This window comes from Podarcis muralis, chromosome 6 (genome assembly GCF_964188315.1).
Source record: "Podarcis muralis chromosome 6, rPodMur119.hap1.1, whole genome shotgun sequence".
Taxonomy (NCBI): domain Eukaryota; kingdom Metazoa; phylum Chordata; class Lepidosauria; order Squamata; family Lacertidae; genus Podarcis; species Podarcis muralis.
Window position 1 is genome coordinate 74820691 of NC_135660.1, and position 20886 is coordinate 74841576.

Here is a 20886-nt window from a genome sequence, read left to right on the forward strand (position 1 = left end):
GTAGAATGTGGCATTGGGTTTAGAATTGAGGAAGAATAAACTTTTTAAATAGCCCTTATTGCTGCAAGGATATGCTGAAATATGTGTGGGCAATGCCAGCTGATATTTCAGAAGCTGAAGAAATGCTAAAATTTCCCATGCCTGGAGGTGGGCTTCAAAGTCTAGAGAGCAGAATGGCTTTACATAATCCAGAAAATGTGCTTTTGTTCAGTTTGGATAACTTACATAGGGTGCTGAATTTGGATTTCCTAAGTTGAGAATTGTAATTTAGTGAAAAAGTAAATGCAACTCTGAATAGCTCTTCTAAAGCAGTGTTCTGAGATCCTGCTGTGAAAAATTGCACAACTTCCAATTGCTTCCTGCATTTGCCTTTTAGTGGTTATCTCCTTGCATTCTGTGGTTACAGCTGCTGCATAAGGCACTGCGCTTGTTTCCTCTTACCGCAGGAGAGCTTCTAGCTGCAATTGAATGATCTGCTTGAAGTTGCAGATGGGCTGCATTGTAGCTGCCTTTGGCTATTCATCAAAGAAAGTATTTAAAACAAAACTGGCAAAGATGATACCTGGTGAAAAGTGAAAAATATCTTGCAACTTTAATATAATTCATTTCACTAAGCCACATTGTTAAACTCTGATTTAGTTTACTTATAAAGACTGCTAGATGTGTTGCCTGTATAAATTCTTTTTATTTTTTCAGAGGGACAAATTCTGGATAAAGACCTTTCAAATATAATGATGTAGGGGAAAAATATTCTGTACTTGAAGACAGACAAAAAGAAATTAATTTTCTCTATAAATCCCCCTGTTCTTCTTTTAGCAGTGCTTTCACTTTTTCTTTTCTAAGAGTCTGTCTCCCAGTCTGTTTTGCTGCTGCTGCTTTACTTAAAGAAATCTGAAATCATCTTTATATTTTTAGCACTATAAATATATGTGTAACCTGCTCTGAACTCTGAAGATCAGGCAGGAGAGAAATTCAGATAAATGTACCTTCAAGATTTGTTTGATAGTCATTATGCCTAAAATATATTTCACTTTGAAAGTATATATTGAAATTATTGAGTCTAGCAAGATTAGTTTGGTTTCCCAGGCAACTGGAGGTCTTTATTTGGCTAACCACAACTACATTTCTGTAAGGCTGAGTAAAATTCCTAGAGCTCTTGTTCAGCTGAAACTCCCTCTTGTAGAGATCAAAGAGAATAAATCTATTGCTTAAGTATTTATCTCCTTCGAGAGTATCTTTTTCTTTTTGTGAAACCTGTAGATTTTTGTAGTAAAACCACAATCACTGACTCTTGTTCATAGTATGAAATATAAATGGGTTTGGAAGGGGTTACAGTTTGAGTTGGAAGTTTCATGTAAGAAGCAATAGCCTATGTAATGTTACCTGAAGCTGTGCTTAGTTGTCTGATGCTTGTAAATATCTGTAATCAAAATGTGTTAAACTGCTTGAAAAAATGCAGGCATTTAATCATAGATTTGGAACGGATCATGGAGTTCATTTAGTTCAAACTCTTGCTTTGTGCAGGCTCTTCAATGCAGCCATTTAAGCCTTTGCTTAAATATCTTCATTAAAGTAGAGCCCACCCCCTCCTGAGGTTGCTCTTACATTGTCAAACAGCTCTTACTGTTAGGAAGTTTCTCTAATGGTCCTGTTTACACTCTGGTGCTGCTTGCCACCTCCCCAAAGGCAACAGTTTGGCCACTAGGAGAACGAGATGCTGGACTAGGTGGGCCTTCAGCCTGATCAAGCAAGGCTCTTTTTACATTATTTAGCTGAAACCTGGTTTCCATTTCCACATCTTAGTTCTAGTCTTGTCCTAGAGAGTAACAGCCTGCTCTACCTTCTGCATGACAATATCACCATCCTGTTTCTCGCCAGCTAAACATATCCAGCTGTTCCTCATGTGATTTAGTTTCTAGATTCTTCACCATCCTGGTCACCTTCCTCTGGACATGCTGCCAGTTGTCAGTGTCCTCCTTAAAAGGCAGTGTCCAGAGCTGAGCATAGTACTTCAGATCTGGTCTGCTTAGCATCGAATAGTGTGTGTTTCTGTCAATGCTGCCGGAGATTGCATTTGTTATTTTACCAACCTCTTTGAACTGCTAGTTCAGCTTTATCTTGTGACTAATTTAGACAAATCTTTTCGAAGTACTGTTGCAAAGCTAGGTTTATTCCCTCCCTATATTTGTGTATTTGATTCTTGGTACCTAAATGCAGGATTTTATTTTTATCTCTGCTGAATTTTTATCATGTTGGTTTGGGTCCATTGTTCCAACCAAGATAATGCAAGCTGCATATTTGATAAGCTTCCCCTCTACTTTGACCAAGTCATTTGTAAAAATGTTAAACAGCATAGGGCCTAAGGCAGAGCCCTATGCCATTCCAATGAAAGCCTTCCTTGAGCTTGACAAAGTCATTAATGAGCACCCACAGGGTACAGTTGTTCAACCAGCTGTGGATCCACCCATGACTTAGATCATCTAACCCATATTTTACCAGCCTGTCAACAAGGATATTGTGCAAATTTTGTAATGGTGGTAGCTGTTTACAGTACATTAGTCATTTTATGAGATAGTAGCTCTCTCCATTTGAAGAATCCCTTAAAAATAAACATATAATCTAACTCTGTAAAGTTGGTTGAATTCTCTTTGGTGCTGAATATCTAGTGCACTTCTTGGTAACTTCATGAATGGAGGCTAGATGGCAGTATAAGAGCATAAGCTGATGGTTTAAACATCCTTCAAATCATGTCAGGTGGACAGCTTTCATGGTGCCTCCTTTATTCTTTATGTAATTGAATATAAAATGCAGTATTAAATGCAAATATCTGCAGCTGTAAATGTATCTACTTTCATTTGCCATAGTGAAAGTGTCTATGCTATACATATCTAATTATTTGCACAGAAGTTAGCATGTTTGCCATAGCTTTCCAATGAGTAAAATACTGAAAAACTTACCAGGTACAAAGTAGTATCATTAGTATGGTGTTAGTTCCACTTAAATGACCCTGCCTATATTTTATATCTGGTGATAGTAGCTATTTGCGGCTATTGTACTATTTTAAAGGTGTCATTATTTTATTTATTTATTTTTTTATTTATTTAAAACCATTCTACCCTGCTAGCCCACTGAAAGGACTTCACTAATTTAGTTTTGCTTTTCATACCATGAAATTTAATCATGTAAATTTACTATGTGTTCTTTGCTTGACTTTGTGAATTTACATATTTAAATATTTGCTCTGCATATTTTGCTCTCATTGTATATAACAAATTGCATTTTCAGTACCTTTGTTTTCCATTTAATTTTAGAAGTAGAGAATACTTCCCATAATGCAAATTTTAATACTTCTATATTAGCAGATTATTAAGTGTTTTGTAATAAGCTGCTACTTTGCATAAGCAAATGTATTGGTAGTATTAATATTTTTTAAAATGCTGCTCAAAGGAACTTAAAATTTAATATTTCCTTTCTGTGATCTTGCTGTGAAGCAAGTTTTGGTTTTGCTAATATCCTAAAGTAGATCATGTTCATGTTTCTGTTCCCAGCTTTCTGGGTTCAATTCAGCTAAGGTTTTGAATAGGTGGAGCAAGGTTTGCTAATGCAATGGGACTTTCTCCCCTCTCCCTGTGTGCTCCTTACACTCCCTAAAACTCTTCTGCCCCCCCCCCCCCCCCGTTTGGTGGTGTGGGGTTACACAAGGGGTGGAAAGGAAGTCCTGTTGTACAAGCAGACTTCATTTTGCTCTTACATACCCCCCCTTAACACTGTCTGGATCTAGACACATCAAAGAAGTATTTCAGTTTAAAGTGGTGTAAATTTGAACAGGGAAAACAGGTAGAGAAAAATGGGACACTACATTGCCATCTGGTGGCACCATGTTATATCACATATGCAACACATATAAATTGCTTTTTCTTTACCAGTCTAGCTGAGTCCACTATATTGAACTCCACCTTATGTATCTAGTGTGTGTGTATATACGTATGTGCTGTATTGATTTTACCCACCAGCAAGGAAATGGTACACACTCAGTACCACATAACACAGATTAGTATGCCTTAACTGTTAGGAGGGCATACTTGTGGTCTTTTATTTCATAATATAAGATGTATCTTTGAACCATAGTAATTCTAGTCTCTTGTTATTTTTAAAGAAAATACCAAGCAAGATCTAAAGTCTGCCTGTCCCTGCCTTACAGGATGTTATCAAACTATAGTTGTATTCCTGGTATATTTTTGTGCATTTCAGGAAATGGGTGTGCTATGAACTAAGTATATCCCTTAGTAGTGGTAGTAAATGTGCATTTTAAGTCAGTAATGCTAATGCTTTTTTTTTTTAAGATAATCTATGAGCATGTTTGTCATCTCAGTCTGTTCATTAAACCTGGGCCTTAGGTATTATAATACGTAAAACAAAGACAGCATTGTAAGTGTTGTTTTCCATTCTTCTCATAGACAGTATACACAGGATGGCTGTCCTCATTTTTCTTTTTTTTTAATCTTCTCTAGTATATGGTATGTATGCATTCATTCTCGGATTTGGTTTTAAGGAGCTTGATTATATTACTCCGAAACAGAGATACTAACGAACATTGTTTAATCTTCTAGATTATCTATATTTTCATTTTGAATGTGGGACTGCTTTCCAGATTTTTTTCAGAGTAATGGTGTTGGTTTGTTGCTGTTCAAAACCAAAACTTCTTTACCAGTAAGACACTTGTCTGCATTTTGTTTCCAAACTTACCAAAGCTTTGTGATTGCCTTTGGCAACAAAATAAAATAGAGAGTTGTAGAAGGCACGCCCTGCCACGCTGAGCAAATATGAGCCTATAAAGAGAAATGTGGGAGGAATCAAAGTAGATGAGAACCCTAGGAATGAGTAATACTGCTGCAGTTGGCACTGACCTATATGTTTAAATCTTACAAGCTAGTGAAAAGTAACCATATTGATAGAAACCATCCCAGTTCACACACTCCATGCAGAACTAGTATAAACACGTAGAGATGGAGGTTGAGGTTTCAGTACACATTCTGTGGGCAGAAGCCAGTGGAAAGTTCTCCTTCCCAAGTGTTTTTGAAAAGAACCAGGGAAGCTTTGCAAAACCATGCCTTTAATTTTAATTCCATGTGTGCTAGAGACATACCATTTTATCCGTATGTTCTAAACGTGTAGAATTTTTTTTGAACTTCATGCACTCATTCTTGTAGGATGGGTGGGGAGAGTAAAAAGTTTCTTGAAGAAATGGAATCACATTCTAGTGCAGAGGATAGAAATCTAATGAATTCTTTTAATTTGTTTTAAAAAGGAGCATGTACTAATATTTTTGATAACACCATTACAAGCAATATGAATGCTTGTTATTACAGATGAATTATTGTTGTGCTTAGTTATTGCCTTCACATTTGTATAGGCTAGCTATCTTACACCTAATATCTGGCACATGCGTAACTACCATGGAGAGCAAATGTGTGCTAAATCTCCCTATTTTTTGGTGTTTGCATCTAAATTAATTAAATTTGTTAAATTGGAAGAGACATTTTTTTGTCCAAATAAATTATTCTTTAATATTTACTTCAGCAAATACTTCATGGATTTTTTTTTATTTTATTTTATTTTATTTTTTTTATTTTTTGCTTGCTTGCCTGAGTCAATAAGATGATGGAGGGGTGGTGGCTTCAAATGCTAATAGTAGCACTTCTTTGTCACCATGACAACAGGCATACTGACCTATGTGATTGTTTAGTTGGCTTCAGGGAGACTGGAGATGTTAAGGCAGTGTCAGTGGTTGCTGCTTCCTGATTGGACAGCTAGTTGATTAAGGTTAGAAGGACTCCCTGACTTACCACATGGTTTCTATGGTAGCTGCAATAGTAAGCCTAAGTTGTGGAGCATTTTTACACTTAATCATCTTCCTTTTTTCATTCTTAAAGGTATGAATGCTATTACATTGTGCTAATTGTGTTACCTGGGTAGGAGTTAAATTGTATGATGTTCTAAGTCTGATAGCTCAAAACATAACAACATAAAATTCTATATATCAAAATCAGTCTAGTTGCCCCCCTCCTTTTTGAGAAAGAGAGAATATCACTGTTGGGATTGCTAGTCAAGCCTTACTTTTCTGTAACTTTCTGACTTGTTTCAGGGTAATGGTTGTAAGGCAATGGGGAGAACAAAACCTTGTCTGCCAATCCTTCATTTATTTGAGTGCAGGATATCACTAAGCTTGACACTATGGCATGGCCAGTGAGCTTTGCCTAAATGTTTCTAAGTTTATATTGTTCTCTATCATTTTGTTTCCCATGTTGTTTCAATTTCTTAATTTTAATGAGATGAGGCAGCTAAATATCAGAATTAGATTAGGGTTATTTTTTTTACTGCAAGGTATTTACTGAGATACAGGGACTCTCAGTTTCTTTTGACAGATATATTTGTGCTGTTTTTAATGACAGAGTAATTATTATTAAGATTGATAAAAGTATAAGTTTACTCAGTAACTATCTATATTTAAAAATCACTTCCAAAATAAATTATGTTGAGCAGGCAGGGGGAACCTCCACCTTGTAGGGATCCTAATTTTGTCCACAAGGTTCTCTTCCCTGAGTGATGCCCACCTGCCCCACATCTGCTATCATGTCAAATGTGGCTACAAAGGAACAGTTGGATGCCTTAAAGTACAGATTGGCACTGACAGCAATCCCCCTCTCCCTAGGATCAAGTGCAGTAGGCAGTTTCTGACCAGGAACTCCTGAGGGCAACTGATCCTTGCAAGCCCCACTTTCGGTATGGATCTTCCTTCGCAGCCTGGTGATGGCAGATGACTGACAGGTGGAGAGCTGCACCCACCCATTAAAGTGGCCTGTGGGATTGCTCAGTTCTAGCTGGCCTAGCTATCCCTGAAGTTTCCCCTACCCTCTGCATCTGGCAATTTACATCTGTAGATGGATCTGCTGTAGCCATTGGAATGATTCTTCTGTCCCTCTGCATGACTAGCATTACAGCTGTTCAGGCAGGCAGGTCTAATACCTTTCTAGCCTTGGTTTCTAAACCTGTCTATTTTTTATGTGGAAGATTCAGCACCATAAAACTAGTGCATTATAAGAAAGGGAAGGGAAGCTAGTTCTCCTAGTACTTCCAGGAGCTTGAAAAGATGACACACCTTGGCTTGGAGCATGGTAATTTCACTTTGGTGTTCTGATGTGTGAGACAGTTGGAGAGTCAATGAAATGTTTATTTCAAAAGGCACATAGTTTAAACTGGAGAGACAGACACAAATGTGCACATCTTGTAGCAGGTATTTTTTATTTTCTTGTAGGATATTTTGAATAATCTTGATTCATGCGATCTTGAAGATGATGATCTTATGCTCGATGTTGACTTACCTGAAGATGCACCCTGTGATAATGGTTAGTGAAATAATTTGAATATGTTTAAATGCTTTATTGCAACTTCTCTTACCCTGGCTACTTTGGTTGCCCATCTCTCTTTCCTTGCCAACTATGACTGTCATTTCCTGAACTTGGGAAACATCCACAGAGGTACCATCAGCAACACTGAGCCCTGTGTTCAGCTTCATGTCTTTATTCAGGGGAAAATGCTGCTCCTACTACTGTAATACAGCTTCTAAAGCATCCTGTTCTGAAAACAGCATTTCCTTAAAACCTTTTTCAAACAGTTTATGAGCACTAATTTTACTTAGTGTCATGGCTTTCAGCTTTCAAAGTACTTTTAAGGAGAATTCTTGATGTGTTTTGTATTGCATTCTATATAAGAGATTTTTAAATAATCACATACTTTTTTTGTGTAAAAGCTCAGCCAGAGTGTAAGGATTTTATACAAATACTTTTGGCTGTCTTAGGATTAAGTTGTGAAAGCTGTTACATGTAGACGGAGTTCTAATACCTGCTGAAGAATATACGATTGTGTTGAATGTTTTAATGCACCTTACTTTAACTTGTTAGATTCTTCATAAAAAGTTTATTAAATAAGTTTGTTAGAATAGTTCATAGGGCTGTACTTTACTTGTTACATTTTGGAGTCTGTGAGGGAACTTGCCCTCTATTTATAGCAACCGTTCTAGTGCAGCAAGTATGTTCTCACTCAGTGAGCAAGGCGGTAGTTCTAAATCACAGGGTCAAATTGGGCTCCTTTCCCAACAATACGCAAGCAGGGAATGAGCAGGAAGGAAGGCCTGTTTACCACGGTCTTATGCAAAACTATGTCTGAGTAGGCAGTGGAATAAGACTGCTCAGTTTTATGAAAAGCTTCTCGTAGCCGAGGCCTGACAATGTGAAGAGAAAGTGTCTGGGTAAGTAAAAAGCCTAAAGGGTTTCTTGAAACTTTTCCTTCCTGGCAGTATTTTTCATTATTATTTTTTACTTGGCTTTTAATAGCTTGTAAGTAGCTGCCAGTCGCAGCTTTCACTGACTAATCTGTTGTTGTTGCTCGTGCAAACTGAGAGATCTCTGAAATCTCATTTTCATTATGTGATAGAATGTATATGTTAAAACTTTTTTGTATTTCTGTTTTGTATTGTGCTTTCTGTTTAAATATTCATATATCTATCTTGCCATAAAATGAAATGCTGTTTCTGTTGCTTTTAAAGGTTGCTCTTAAATCTTAGGATTCTGATGGCAAGGGAATTACTCATTACAACAAAAAATACTGCTGAATTCTGTCAGCATCAGTTTTAAGTTTTGATTACTTCTTGTCCTTTGTGATTGAAACAATAAGTTTCTTAACTGAAGTAGTAATGTGACCTTGTGGATGCAGTTATTTAAAACATATGTATCCTGCCTTTTGCTGTTGAACTGATGAACAACAGTAATTAAAGTCTCATTACAGTTTTATACAAATAATTAAAAGCACCAAGTTAGCAGCAGTAGCAGTTGATAACACAAATTTGTTGTACATCAGTTCCTGTACTTATTTCCGTACATCATTGTAAATCAGTAATGAGTTTTATCTGGCAGCCACTTTGCATTTCTGGGTGATCATATTTCCATTTAGATGAATATTGAAATAGTTTCTATTATCTATGTAGTGGATTGTGAAAATATGAATCGTTATGAGCGGCCAGAAAGAAATATTCGACAGCAGAAGGAGGGGTTGTGGAAGAGGACACCACAACGATGGAATGCCCAAGACCATTATCATCTTGGTCATACTGACCATTGTTCCCATAGTAGAAATGATCTGAACAGGTAAGGCCCTTACTTTTCACTCTTTTTTTGTTGTTGTTAAAACTATATATAATAAAAGAAAATTATTATAAATTAGTTTGGAGATGGTTTTTAACACCAGTCAGATTAAATCAAATAAACAAGGATTATTTGGTGTTATGTTGGAGGGGATGCGAGGAAACAGAGAATTATGTTCACATGTGGTGGGGGTGTAAATATGTACAACTTCTTTGGCAAAGGGTGTTTAAGGAGATAACAGAAATCATTTGGTTAAAGCTGACTGAAAGTACTTAGTGCTTGTAGTCTACAGTTTATATTGTAGAAAAGGCTACTTTTTCTTGCATATACTGTACATATGCTGTCGAAAAACAAAGGTATCCTTTTTTCTTCAAGACTATTTGAGCCCTATGCATAATTGATTGATTTAAGGATGGAGTGATAGCTGTAGTAATATTTGATTGGTATTAAAGATTTCAGAATGTTTCTCTTACTGAAGTACATCAGAAGATTGTCTATTAAAACATTTCTAAAACACTTTTCAGGAGCTGCAACTATTTTGACTCTCCTCCTGTCGGTCACCTTGAAGGATATGGAGCACCAAGCTTGTACCCACCTCTGAGAAGTTTGCCGGCAAACACTGTGATGCTGGATGAAATGACCCTTCGGCATATGGTTCAAGACTGCACATCTGTGAAAACTCAGTTATTAAAATTGAAAAGAATATTTAATCAGGTTAGCAAGTTTTTAACAACATGGGAATTGAAGGGACACTTGTCACTAGTTTGTGTTACGGTACTTGATGCTAATAAGTGTGTGTGTACATACATGCCACCATACCAACTGACCTCACCCTCCTTTGATTCTAGTCTTTATTATCAAGTAAAAGACTAGGGTGGCTTGGTGTTGTTGTTTTTTTTAAAAAAATAGCGAGCAATCGTATTTCATTTGAATTAAATTGCTTCATTTGTGATCAGTGTTAGAAACTGAAAAATGAAAGCTAGGAGCTAAATGGCACCTTAAACCTAGGTTATGGGCGCAACAACGGAATATCTAGGCACACTCTTTTTATAACAAGAATACATAGCTGAAAATGCAGCTAAAACAATACGTTCATTTTTCACATAGTCTAGTCCTTCCCCTGCCCACCCCCCTAATATTCTTAAGAGGGTCTCATTTCCAGTCTTCAGAGAGTAGCTGGAAGTGGGGAGGCAGAAAAGGTCCTCCTTTTCTTCTACTCTGCAGTTTTAACCTGAAATCGTAAGCGCAGTACTGTGCCCAGTGCTCAGAAACTACTTGTGCTAATGAAATTCCCTGTTGCCAATGAGCCTAGAACAATAGGAGGTTCGAACACTGTTTGTGATGTAATTGTGCTCAGACGCATGGAAGTGAAGCAAAATCTGTTAGAATGCCCTATGTCACTGAAGGTCACTTCATAAGTTCCCCTTCATGCAAGGGGGAGCAGAAGTACATGTTTTGCCGAATGTGTGATGTGGTTCTGTCACGGGGAGGAAATAAACCTCTGTATAGGGGGTTAGATTAGATGTGAGGAACCTTTGAGCTTCCAGATGTTGCTGAAGTGTGACCCTCATCATCCCTGGCTATTGCCTATGTTTTCTGGAGCTGATGGGAGTTATACATCTGGAGGGCCAAGGGTTCCCTACACCTGCTTTAGATGAAATAATGGTTGTGAATGTTCTAACACTTCTCAGCCAGATTTGTAGTGCTCATATTTCTATGGTGTTAATTCACATGCGTGTGGATTGTTTTTCTTCTGCATAATAATTCAAAAAAGAAAAAGGTGTGATTGTTAGAGAGACTTGCATACATAGCTTTATTGATAGGATCATACAAAGCTTTAGTCAAAGAACTGAAAATGTGTAAGTTAAATTGAGTGTTAATCTAATTGTTCTGGACTGGATTTGCAAATGTCTAGTCTAAGTCTCGCTAGAGAAAGGGAGGCCTGCTTCTGAAGTTACTTTGCGAAAACAATAACCATAAACGTCATCCCTTTTTCCTGTGCATAACTGTCTTGGCTCAGACTTTCTATTTTTGTACCTGTGAATAACATACCTGACTTTTCTAAGTACGAAAGGACTTCAGCTTCAAGAAACCCTACCCAGTAATGGACACTCTAGCTGCCCTCCCTCTAGTCAGGTCCTCTGGCAAGTAGAGTACTGCTGTTAGCTACAGAGCAGCCTGGATGGAAAGGCGGAACGCTCCTTCCTTTAGGAGCTGTGCTTCCCAGGGTGCTTGTGTATGTAAAGCACTGCTCTTAAGTGCCATTCTGCTATATTATTATTATTATTATTATTATTATTATTATTATTATTATTATTTATTTATTTATTTATTTATTTATTTATTTATTTATTACAGTTGATCTGTTACTCACCTGGTAAACCACTGTCTCAAGGCCATTTACATGTAAGATCATTAAAAACACAAAAACAACAGATACATTTAAAACAATACTAAAACCCCAACAAATGGACACTCATGGTAAAGACCCATTTATCCAGCTGGGAAAGCCTGCCGGAACAAAAATATAAAGCACAGCATTTTGAAGGCTTCCTCCTGCGCATCTTTCCCTCTCAATTACAGCTGTGTCTAAGAGCACTATGTAGTGAGGGAACAGTTTTCAGTACCTGCTCCTCAAACTGCTTTTTCTTGGGGAAAGTGAAATAAAACATCACATCATTGTGCTCCCAAGTAAAATGTGTGCTGCTAGTACAAATTATGGTACATTGGTAAAATGTATGATTAATTGAAATCTTCCATTTTCTAACATATCAGTACAGTGCTGGCTTTGTAGAGGAAGTTCACTTATTACAGTTATGATGTCACTAATGATGAGGTCCCTTTGAACAGAAGAAGCCCAACATTCTTAGTTCTTAAAAACAACTAAGTAGTCTATGGTGATTATGTATCTTTCAGCTAGTCTGGGAAGTATAAGAAGAATTCAATATATGCCATGTAGACGGAAAGTAAAATTGGAAAAAAAGGTTGTTTTCAAATACTCAGAATATTTTAAGGGGGGCTTTTTAAAAAAAGTAACCATATGTAACCTGGTATTTTTTGCATGCACAAAGGTGCTGCACTGTATGTGTCCTATCAAGCTAGGGATATAGTGTAACAACCTATTATGTGTGGATCTTGGCTGGAAATAGTGATATTCAGTTTGCTGTTGCACTCCAGTGAGAACTAGGCCTTAATCCTGCCTCTGGACTATACGACTTCAAACTGCAGGTGGGGGATGCTCACATGATTGAATGTCTTCTTGTATATAGAAAACTAGCAAGCCGAGTAGAAGGTGCAGATATCCCCAAACACCTTTTTTAAACATTCATTTTTATTGTTTTTTATACCTATTGGTGCACTGTAAATAGTGGACAGTAGAATATTTCATGAAGTGAACATCACTTGTGGTGAAAATGTTTTGAATGGAGGAACCCCCCCCCTTTTAGTAGTGCAGCCAAAACACAAATTTACAATCTCAATCTTACCGAATCTGTTGCACTAATATAACCAAAGTGCCTGGTTACACATAGGAAATAGTTTAAATGCAAGCTTCACTTTTCTGTAGTTCAGTAGCCTTCTATGATGCAAGATTCCTGTAAATCCCTGAACCAAAAAAGTTTTGGTGAAGTGGAATAGTATAACACCCCATAGCTATGTGACCTTTTTATAATTATTCAGCAAACAAACTAGAAGTAACAAATTAAGTTCCAGCCCTTATAATTCTTGAATAAATCATTGTGTGGTCTAGGCATTAAGAAACACTTTCTTTCATATCTCTCTCTCTCTCTCTCTCTCTCTCTCTCTCTCTCTCAGCAGTTTCATAATAAAGCTAGTATTTAACATGTTGAATACTGCTAGGGGGGAAAGTTTCTTTGAAGATGGATACCAGAAATCGTTTGACAATTTCAGGAACCTGATAGATTCTTAGTGCTGAGAAACTAAAATGAAAAGTAAAATCAGTGCATACAATTTATTAGCAGATCTCACTATCTAGTTTTGGAAATCTGTGTTTGAAATAAAACTCTGATAAGATGGAACCATTTGGAAACTACCAGATCTCCCAAGGTCAGTTCAATATGTCAGGAATAATCCAGGAATTAGTAGTATTTATCATTCAAATACTATAGGATTTAGGTGCTCAAATAAATGGAAACCTTTCTCTTCTTGCAGAATGATGAAAATGTGTCACTCCACAACATCACATTTTCACTTCCTTCAAGCCCAGAACTGCAGGAGCCTGAACCAGTTTATAAGGTAAACCAACTGTGCTTATTTCAGAGTTGACCCTTTTGAATGAAGGAGCTAATGAAAAAGCATCAAGTGTGTAGGTCAGCACTATTTATTTATTTATTTATTTATTTAAAGAATTATCTTGTTTACCCTTAGTAGGTATGACAAAGAGAGGAGTTCCTTTAATTTTTTCTTTCTTTGCAAAGCAGCTGCAAACTCTGCAGACTGTTTTGAGAGATAAGAATTGTGGTGGAAAAACTGGGCAAGCAAAGAACCATGTTGCTAGGCAGAACGAGGAGAGAAGACAGTTTCAGGAAAAGCACCACTAAGAAACACTTGGCCAAGGAGCAGGTTTTGTTTTCCAGCTGCTGTTGCCACATGTATTTGGTAAGAGTCTTGGGCAGGATTGCAAACAAACCAAACTTAAGGGAGGATCTTAACTTCAGACATAATGTTGGAGTAGATTCAGGGAAATCAGATTATTTATTTCAGTAGGTTTGATGTAGTTTGATATCACCCAGTGGTCTGTTGCCCCCAAGTAAGCCATAGTTAGTTGTCCATTTAATTGTCCAGAACTTTCAAACCATAGCTTAACTACCAGTGGTGGAGCATTCACCGCCTGTGTCCAGGGCATGCATACACCAGGGTACGTTCAGGACATGCTGTGGGGTAGGGTATGTTGCCAGAGCGACCCCTGCCCACTGCTGTAAAGCAGGGCACACTTATGGGGCACCGCAAGCTGTTGCAAAGCAACAGGCATCACCCTGGCCCCTGCAAGCCAAGTGCTGCTTTTGTGAGTGGCAGTGGGCTCACAGGAAGGGTGTCATATGCTGTTGAATCCTCTCACTGCACCCTACAGCTGGAGGGCAGCTGAGGACACAACAGCTCACCATGCGGCAGAGCGCCATGATGCACCCCCCAAAAGACTGCCTGGGGTGATGGCCCCCCTCAGCCCCCCATTCTACGTCACTGTTAACTATGATGCCAGAATGTGGCCAATATTTGCAGTTTTGTTTTGTTTTTTGTTTTCTTTCTCAACATTTGGTAATGAAAATAATGCAGAGCCTAAACTTTAAAAAGCAATTTGCTCCTAGACAAAGATTTTACTTTCTCTCTTCCCTGACCCCCTGGACAGATAAGAATTATGTTTGTCTACTTCATGGAAAACATTAAGACCTCCACTTTTTGTTTGGCAGACTGATGATTTGCTGAATGAGATCACACAGCTTAAAGAAGATTTAAAGAAAAAGGATGAAACAATCAAACAACTAGAGCATCGGCTTGTGAGTATATTATACAGTATACTCTGCAGAGAATGTGATATCTACCATAATTTCTATAAAGCAATGTGACAGCACTTCTTGTTCACTTGCGTGGGACTAACTTCAATATTTAAGTCAGTGGGAAATCCTTTTATAGGAGCTGCTTATGTAAATTGGAACAGTCACAGGAATTCCTGGATCAGAAGTATGATACCTTAATGTTCTTACATACTATGGCCATGTGCTGTGTATGTTAACTTAGAGCACAGGATTCTGAAATAACAGGAGTTCAAACCGCACCAGTCTTCATTTTAATGTATCACACTGTCAATTTATTTTACTCTTAATGCAGCTGCATTTAGCAATTTGTATCAAGTGATAAGACTTGGCATGAGTAATCTAACTATACTTTAAAGAGCAGCAGATGATGTTTCTTATAATGTAAAGCCTAAATTACAATATTAACACATTCAGGGGAACTATTATGGAAGGAGGTATTTAAAAATAAAATGAAAATGAAAAACTCTCCAAACAATTGAAATTGCTGTCAATGATTTGGAAATAGTTCATGTTAATTGCAGATAACTGTGATAAATTTAAGTGTATAAAAGTATCAGGATATACCGTATTTTTTGCTCTATAAGACTCACTTTCCCCCTCCTAAATGTAAGTGGAAATGTGTGTGCGTCTTATGGAGCGAATGCAGGCTGCGCAGCTATCCCAGAAGCCAGAACAGCAAGAGGGATCGCTGCTTTCGCTTCGCAGTGATCCCTCTTGCTGTTCTGGCTTCTGGGATTCAGAATATTTTTTTTCTTGTTTTCCTCCTCCAAAAACTAAGTGTGTCTTGTGGTCTGGTGCGTCTTATAAAGCGAAAAATACACTATATGAGTCTAGGTTCCTATCTGGGAGACACTGGGTTGTAACCCATGACCTTGTTCTGTTTAAGTTACAGATAGGTAGCCGTGTTGGTCTGCCATAGTCAAAACAAAAAAAATTCCTTCCAGTAGCACCTTAAAGACCAACTAAGTTAATTCTTGGTATGAGCTTTCGTGTGCATGCACACTTCTTCAGATACACAGTGTGTATCTGAAGAAGTGTGCATGCACACGAAAGCTCATACCAAGAACTAACTTAGTTGGTCTTTAAGGTGCTACTGGAAGGAATTTTTTTTGTCTTGTTCTGTTTAGTGCAAGACTTCCAACTGCACAATGGGATGGGACTTTCATTTCCTGTCCTTGCTACTAACCCCCCCATCAGTTAGGGGTTTCTCCCCAACTTTCTGGAGGAGATCTGGGAGGTTTGCGGGAGTGCATGGGAAGAGGAAGTCCTGTTCTGCAGGTGGAAGCCCTTGAACTAATGGAATAACTTGATGGGTTACAACTCTTTATATTCTGCACTGCTGTTTGTGTACAGTTTACACACTGTTCAGTTTACACTTGAAATAAGTATTTCTAATGTCTATTATGTGGATCAGCCTTTGGACCTCTGTATCCATCCTTTTCTTCTTTCTTAGCAGCAGTTTGTGGCGCCTGTTTTGCGGTGGTAAAACCCATGAGAGTATGGAGGGATTATTTTATGGCCTTACTACCTCATATTTTGTTTAATTCATTTGCTAAATGTTATATTGTGTATTATACTATCTGTAAGACACTTTGAGATGTTATGTAAAGAAACTAAAAAGCGTAATAAATAATCATCAGATCGTTTGTCTTTTGTGTATGCATAAAGTCTGTTAGGTGTGTCTGCGACAGAGACAGCAAGATATCTGAACAGCCTGCGTGCACATATGCTGACAAATACACACAGACCTCCTGGAGGAAAAGTGCTGTGAGTAGTTGATCAAAAGTTACAGTTGTTTATGTAAGATAGCTCCTGGTTTAGATCCATTAGGTTTCGTCATCTTGCCATGTTACCTAGGGTTCTTTCAATTTCTTCTTTTTAGTTGTATATAATTTTAAAGATGTTTTGCAATCTGCTACATTGTATATACATAGTTATTTATCGGGTGGCGGAGACAAACAGTTGTGTATTTTTGTGTGTGTGTTGACTCTCATTTGAGTCTTAAAAATACAATTTAGGATTTCAGATAAGTAGGATTTCAATTTCCAGTCCTTCCTGATTCCTAAGCATCATTTTTAGGAATGCCATCAAAATGCAATATAGTGCTAATGTAGTTCATATTAAACTTTAATATGAACTGCAGACATTCCAGAATCGAAAAACCATTTTGGATCTTAGTAAATCATTTTAGATGGGTTCTGTAGTCTATATTTAATTCTTATGGATTAAATTCACTGGAGTGTATCCAATATTTGTTCTATTCAGGATTGTTCCATTGAAATGAATGGACATTAGTGACTTAGGTCAATTAGTTTCAGCGGGTCTGCTGTGAGTATAACTTAGTTGGCTATAACCCACTATTTTCAAATCTCATAAGAATCTATTACCAGTACATATTTTCCTGGCAAGGTTACCTCTTTGTCTTTTTAATAACTGTCAAATTTTAGTCCTGGGTTTATTTCTGTTTCCAATTTTGGAATCTGAAGTATTGGTGTAGATGATAATATAATTCTTTACAAGTTTGATGGATTCTAGTAGAACATCTTCTCCATTAGCATTCATAATGCACAGCAGCAGTGGAGCACACATTTACCAAAAATATGAAATAGCTCTCAGAAGAAAATTGTGATCCTTTTGGATTTCCGAATAACACTGGACACCAGCAGAAATCGCACTAGTTCTAGATTTGAATGAGAAAAATTGGGGTTCACTTGTCCTTACCCCTTTTAGCTAATTTGAGGTTAGTGTTTTCATATTTCTGAGGAGGAAAGAGAGGATTTCCTAATTCTATGCATCTTATTCAACATTGATGGTTGAGCATCTTTTCTAGGGTAAAGAAAAAATTTATATGCAAACTGTAGCAATATATTTTGACTGTTGAAATGGCAACAAAGTGTTCTATGATGTCACATGCTCTACACATCACTGATTTTTAATGGAATTTCCTAGCAGTGCAGTATGTAGTTTATGGATTGCTAGTATGCAGAATGTGTGCCACAAATGGTACAGGCACCTGTGTGGACTTCATAATATGGCTAGACACGAACAAATGGAACAGTGGACCCGGCTGTGGCATAATTAGGCCTGTAGTTCTGTCCTGCTCAACTATTAGTAAACTAGAGGCAAAATAGCACTAAAAGAATTGCCCTGAAACGGCATTATACTGCTGTAGTTCTCATGGCACATTAAACTATGGTTAAAAACAAGCCCATATTTTAATGTGAACATGCAGTGTACTAGTGCACACTACTGAAAAGTTCCTGTTGCTAAGTGTGGGTATGTTGCCAGGAAACAAGCCAGCATCTGGATTGTGATGCCTGAACCTTGGCTTGTTTCTCTCTAAACAGAGAAGCAGTATCCCAAGGTTGTTCTTTGCTTATTGTTTACAGTTTGTAGGCAGTGAAACAAATGAAAAGCCTGGGCTCAGGTGTCATCACAATCCAAACTCTGACTTGTTTCGTGGCAGTGGCAGTAGTAGGGAAAATAGTAGTTTAACATGCTACGCAAACCAGGGCATGATTTGAGAAGTACTATATGGTCTTTAGTTGTAAATTATTCTATGAAACTGCCCCAGAAGCCTCTCCTATACTATTTCTAAGAGTTGTTAGTGGACACTTCGTTGTGGACTAGAAGTGAGCTTTAGGGTTTTGTGCTGAAAAAACATCTTTCACATTTTTCAGTACATGATTTGGAAGAACAAATAACAAAAAAACCATACTCAGATCATAGTGATTGGACGTGTTTTGTATATTTGTAGGCCAGGGGTTGGCAACCTAAGGCCCATGGGCCACAAGCGGCCCACAGGGGTCGTTTAACCAGCCCCCGAGCCGCCCACTCAGTGAGTCCCCACGTGCTGCGCTAAACCAGCGCGGTGCGGGGACTTGCTTCCGTGGCGCCAGAAATCATGTCGATGCAGATGCCTGAAATCGCGAGTGTGTTCATGATCCGGCCCATGGAGGGATCTCTGCTGGAGTGAACCGGCCCAGGCGAGGTAAACCTTGCTGACCCCTGTTGTAGGCAAATAAAACTAGCATAGTGCAATATGTACTGGAATTCATACTTGATTAGGGTAAAGCAAAACTATAAACTCAGAATTCCTGATTTGACTCTTCTTGACACTCTGACTCTAATCTACTTTGAATAATTTTTGAAGGACAATTTAAATGAACCTCACTGATTCATCAACAAATTCTATAATATTCTATATTTTTATTCTTACTATTTTCATTTGAAACTAATTCAGTATACAGATAGATATACGCATATAGGCATGTTTCAGTTGACCTGTTGAGACCCCCATATTGAATAATTTTGTTTGTTTATTTATTTTTAAAATTCGTCTAACGCCCTTCATCCAAAGATCTCAGGGTGGTTTACAGCATCAAAACACAAAATGCATAATAAAAACAAAAACAAGAAATGTTATTAGAAACCACTGTCATTTTCCTATGGCAGAACAGAAACAATAACAAAAAATGACTAGCTGAAATACTGGGCCCATAGTAAATAATGAAAGGGGTTGAATGTTTCTCCTAATATTCCCCCCATCCACCCAGAACAAGATATTGTTGCATGCCACCTCAATCCCAGAGCATTGTGAGATTCCAGGGTTTCCAGGCACCCAAGTTTGTGTTTCCTTCAGAATGAGGAACAGCAGAGACTGTGGTGTCTTTATGATATATGGTTTATTTACAACCTGAGCCTATGATGGAGTGGTTCACTGCATTAACATCCCAGAAGAGTCTTGCTTCACCCATAGCCACAGCCTTGGGTGCGAGCAGAAATCAGGCATACTTCTTCCTCCAGCTTCTAACTTACACACACAAAACTCAGCTCACAAGTCTTTATCTTACTAACTACACACATCTGCTACACAGAGCCACTTCCTTTGCTACCTTAATGACCCATACTTAGAGCTATCTCCAGAAAGCCTACCTGACTATTCCAGGAATTTGAATCCTTGCTTAGATTTTAACACTAGCTGAATCCAGAAGTTACTCCCTCCCCCATATAAAATTTCAGTGTTGTAAGTTTGCACTAAGTAACGTTTCTTTCAAGATAAAAATCAGCTTGGAACAGAATTAACCTCCTGCGGTAAAATCAATTTTTGTGGTCTGATGGAATTCTGCAGTGTGCTGTAATAATTTATTTTAAATATAGGAGAACCATTCTTGAAATGGTGTATAACCTCCACACACACACACACACACACACACACACACACACACAGTGCGGGGGGCGGCGGCGTTAATTTATGATGATAGGCAAAATGTGAAGTTATTTTTCCTACCCAATTTTGAGACGTTGCTAGGGATAAAATGGACCCTAATTAGCCCAAAGTGTGTGGTAGTGTCACTTTCCCTTTCATTTTAATAGGGGTAGACTGGACACTTGCTTCAAAAGGAAGGGCTTGTGTTTTACCAAATCGACTACAGAGCTTCTGTTGCTGCAGTTTTCAGGGCAGGGACGATGGTGATGTATCAAAATCTGCAACCTATCCCTGATTTGTGCTACTTCTGGCTCTGCCCATGGTTAATTTTCAGTTCTCCTCCCCCATTAGTTGTCAAGGGGGGAGAAAAAGAATGCAGCAGCTTTGTTTCCACAAATAGGTAGGCCAGCTCCACAGCTTACGACAGAGGGAAACATTTAAGTCCATTTTTAAACTTCCTTTTTACACCCCCTCTGCAATAAGGTTACAGCATTACCTTAGGAATTACAGCTGTTAATTCATCTCTCACATAAATATTACATGAGAGAGAGAGAGAGACAGAGATGGGAGGGCAGGCATGCTAGCAGCTTTATAATTTGTGTACTTCTTTGCTGTAATTTATTAAAGAAAAACCTTCATTGTTAATAGCTGATTTAGAAGAGTGCAAGTTATGTGCTAGGGGTTCAGCCAAAGGAAGAAGTGATCGTAGCAACTTTGCAGTCCACCAGCGGGGGAAAACAACTTTTATTATTTCATATGTTTAACTATGGATTACTGATGTGCAACCAAACCACCATAGATTTACTGCAGCCTTGTAGAAAAGGAAGAAATCTTATTTAAAGGTTGCTCAGAGTTGATTCTTCACACAGGCAACCAAAGCAATGGATATTTACATAACTGTTTTGCAATACTATATTGTCTATTC

General features: G+C 37.9%; 1 protein-coding gene across 8 annotated transcripts in view; it reads left to right on the forward strand.

Annotated features, from left to right (window-relative positions):
• Nucleotides 1-20886, forward strand: part of CCSER2 (coiled-coil serine rich protein 2) — a 54052-nt gene that overhangs the window by 15002 nt on the left and 18164 nt on the right. For all 8 annotated transcript variants that reach the window (XM_028729296.2, XM_028729298.2, XM_028729297.2 and 5 more), the window contains 6 exons: nucleotides 7316-7406; nucleotides 9044-9203; nucleotides 9725-9914; nucleotides 13371-13454; nucleotides 14627-14713; nucleotides 16421-16519. In XM_028729296.2, coding sequence (XP_028585129.2) covers nucleotides 7316-7406; nucleotides 9044-9203; nucleotides 9725-9914; nucleotides 13371-13454; nucleotides 14627-14713; nucleotides 16421-16519 — 711 coding nt within the window. The remainder of the gene's footprint in view (nucleotides 1-7315; nucleotides 7407-9043; nucleotides 9204-9724; nucleotides 9915-13370; nucleotides 13455-14626; nucleotides 14714-16420; nucleotides 16520-20886) is intronic.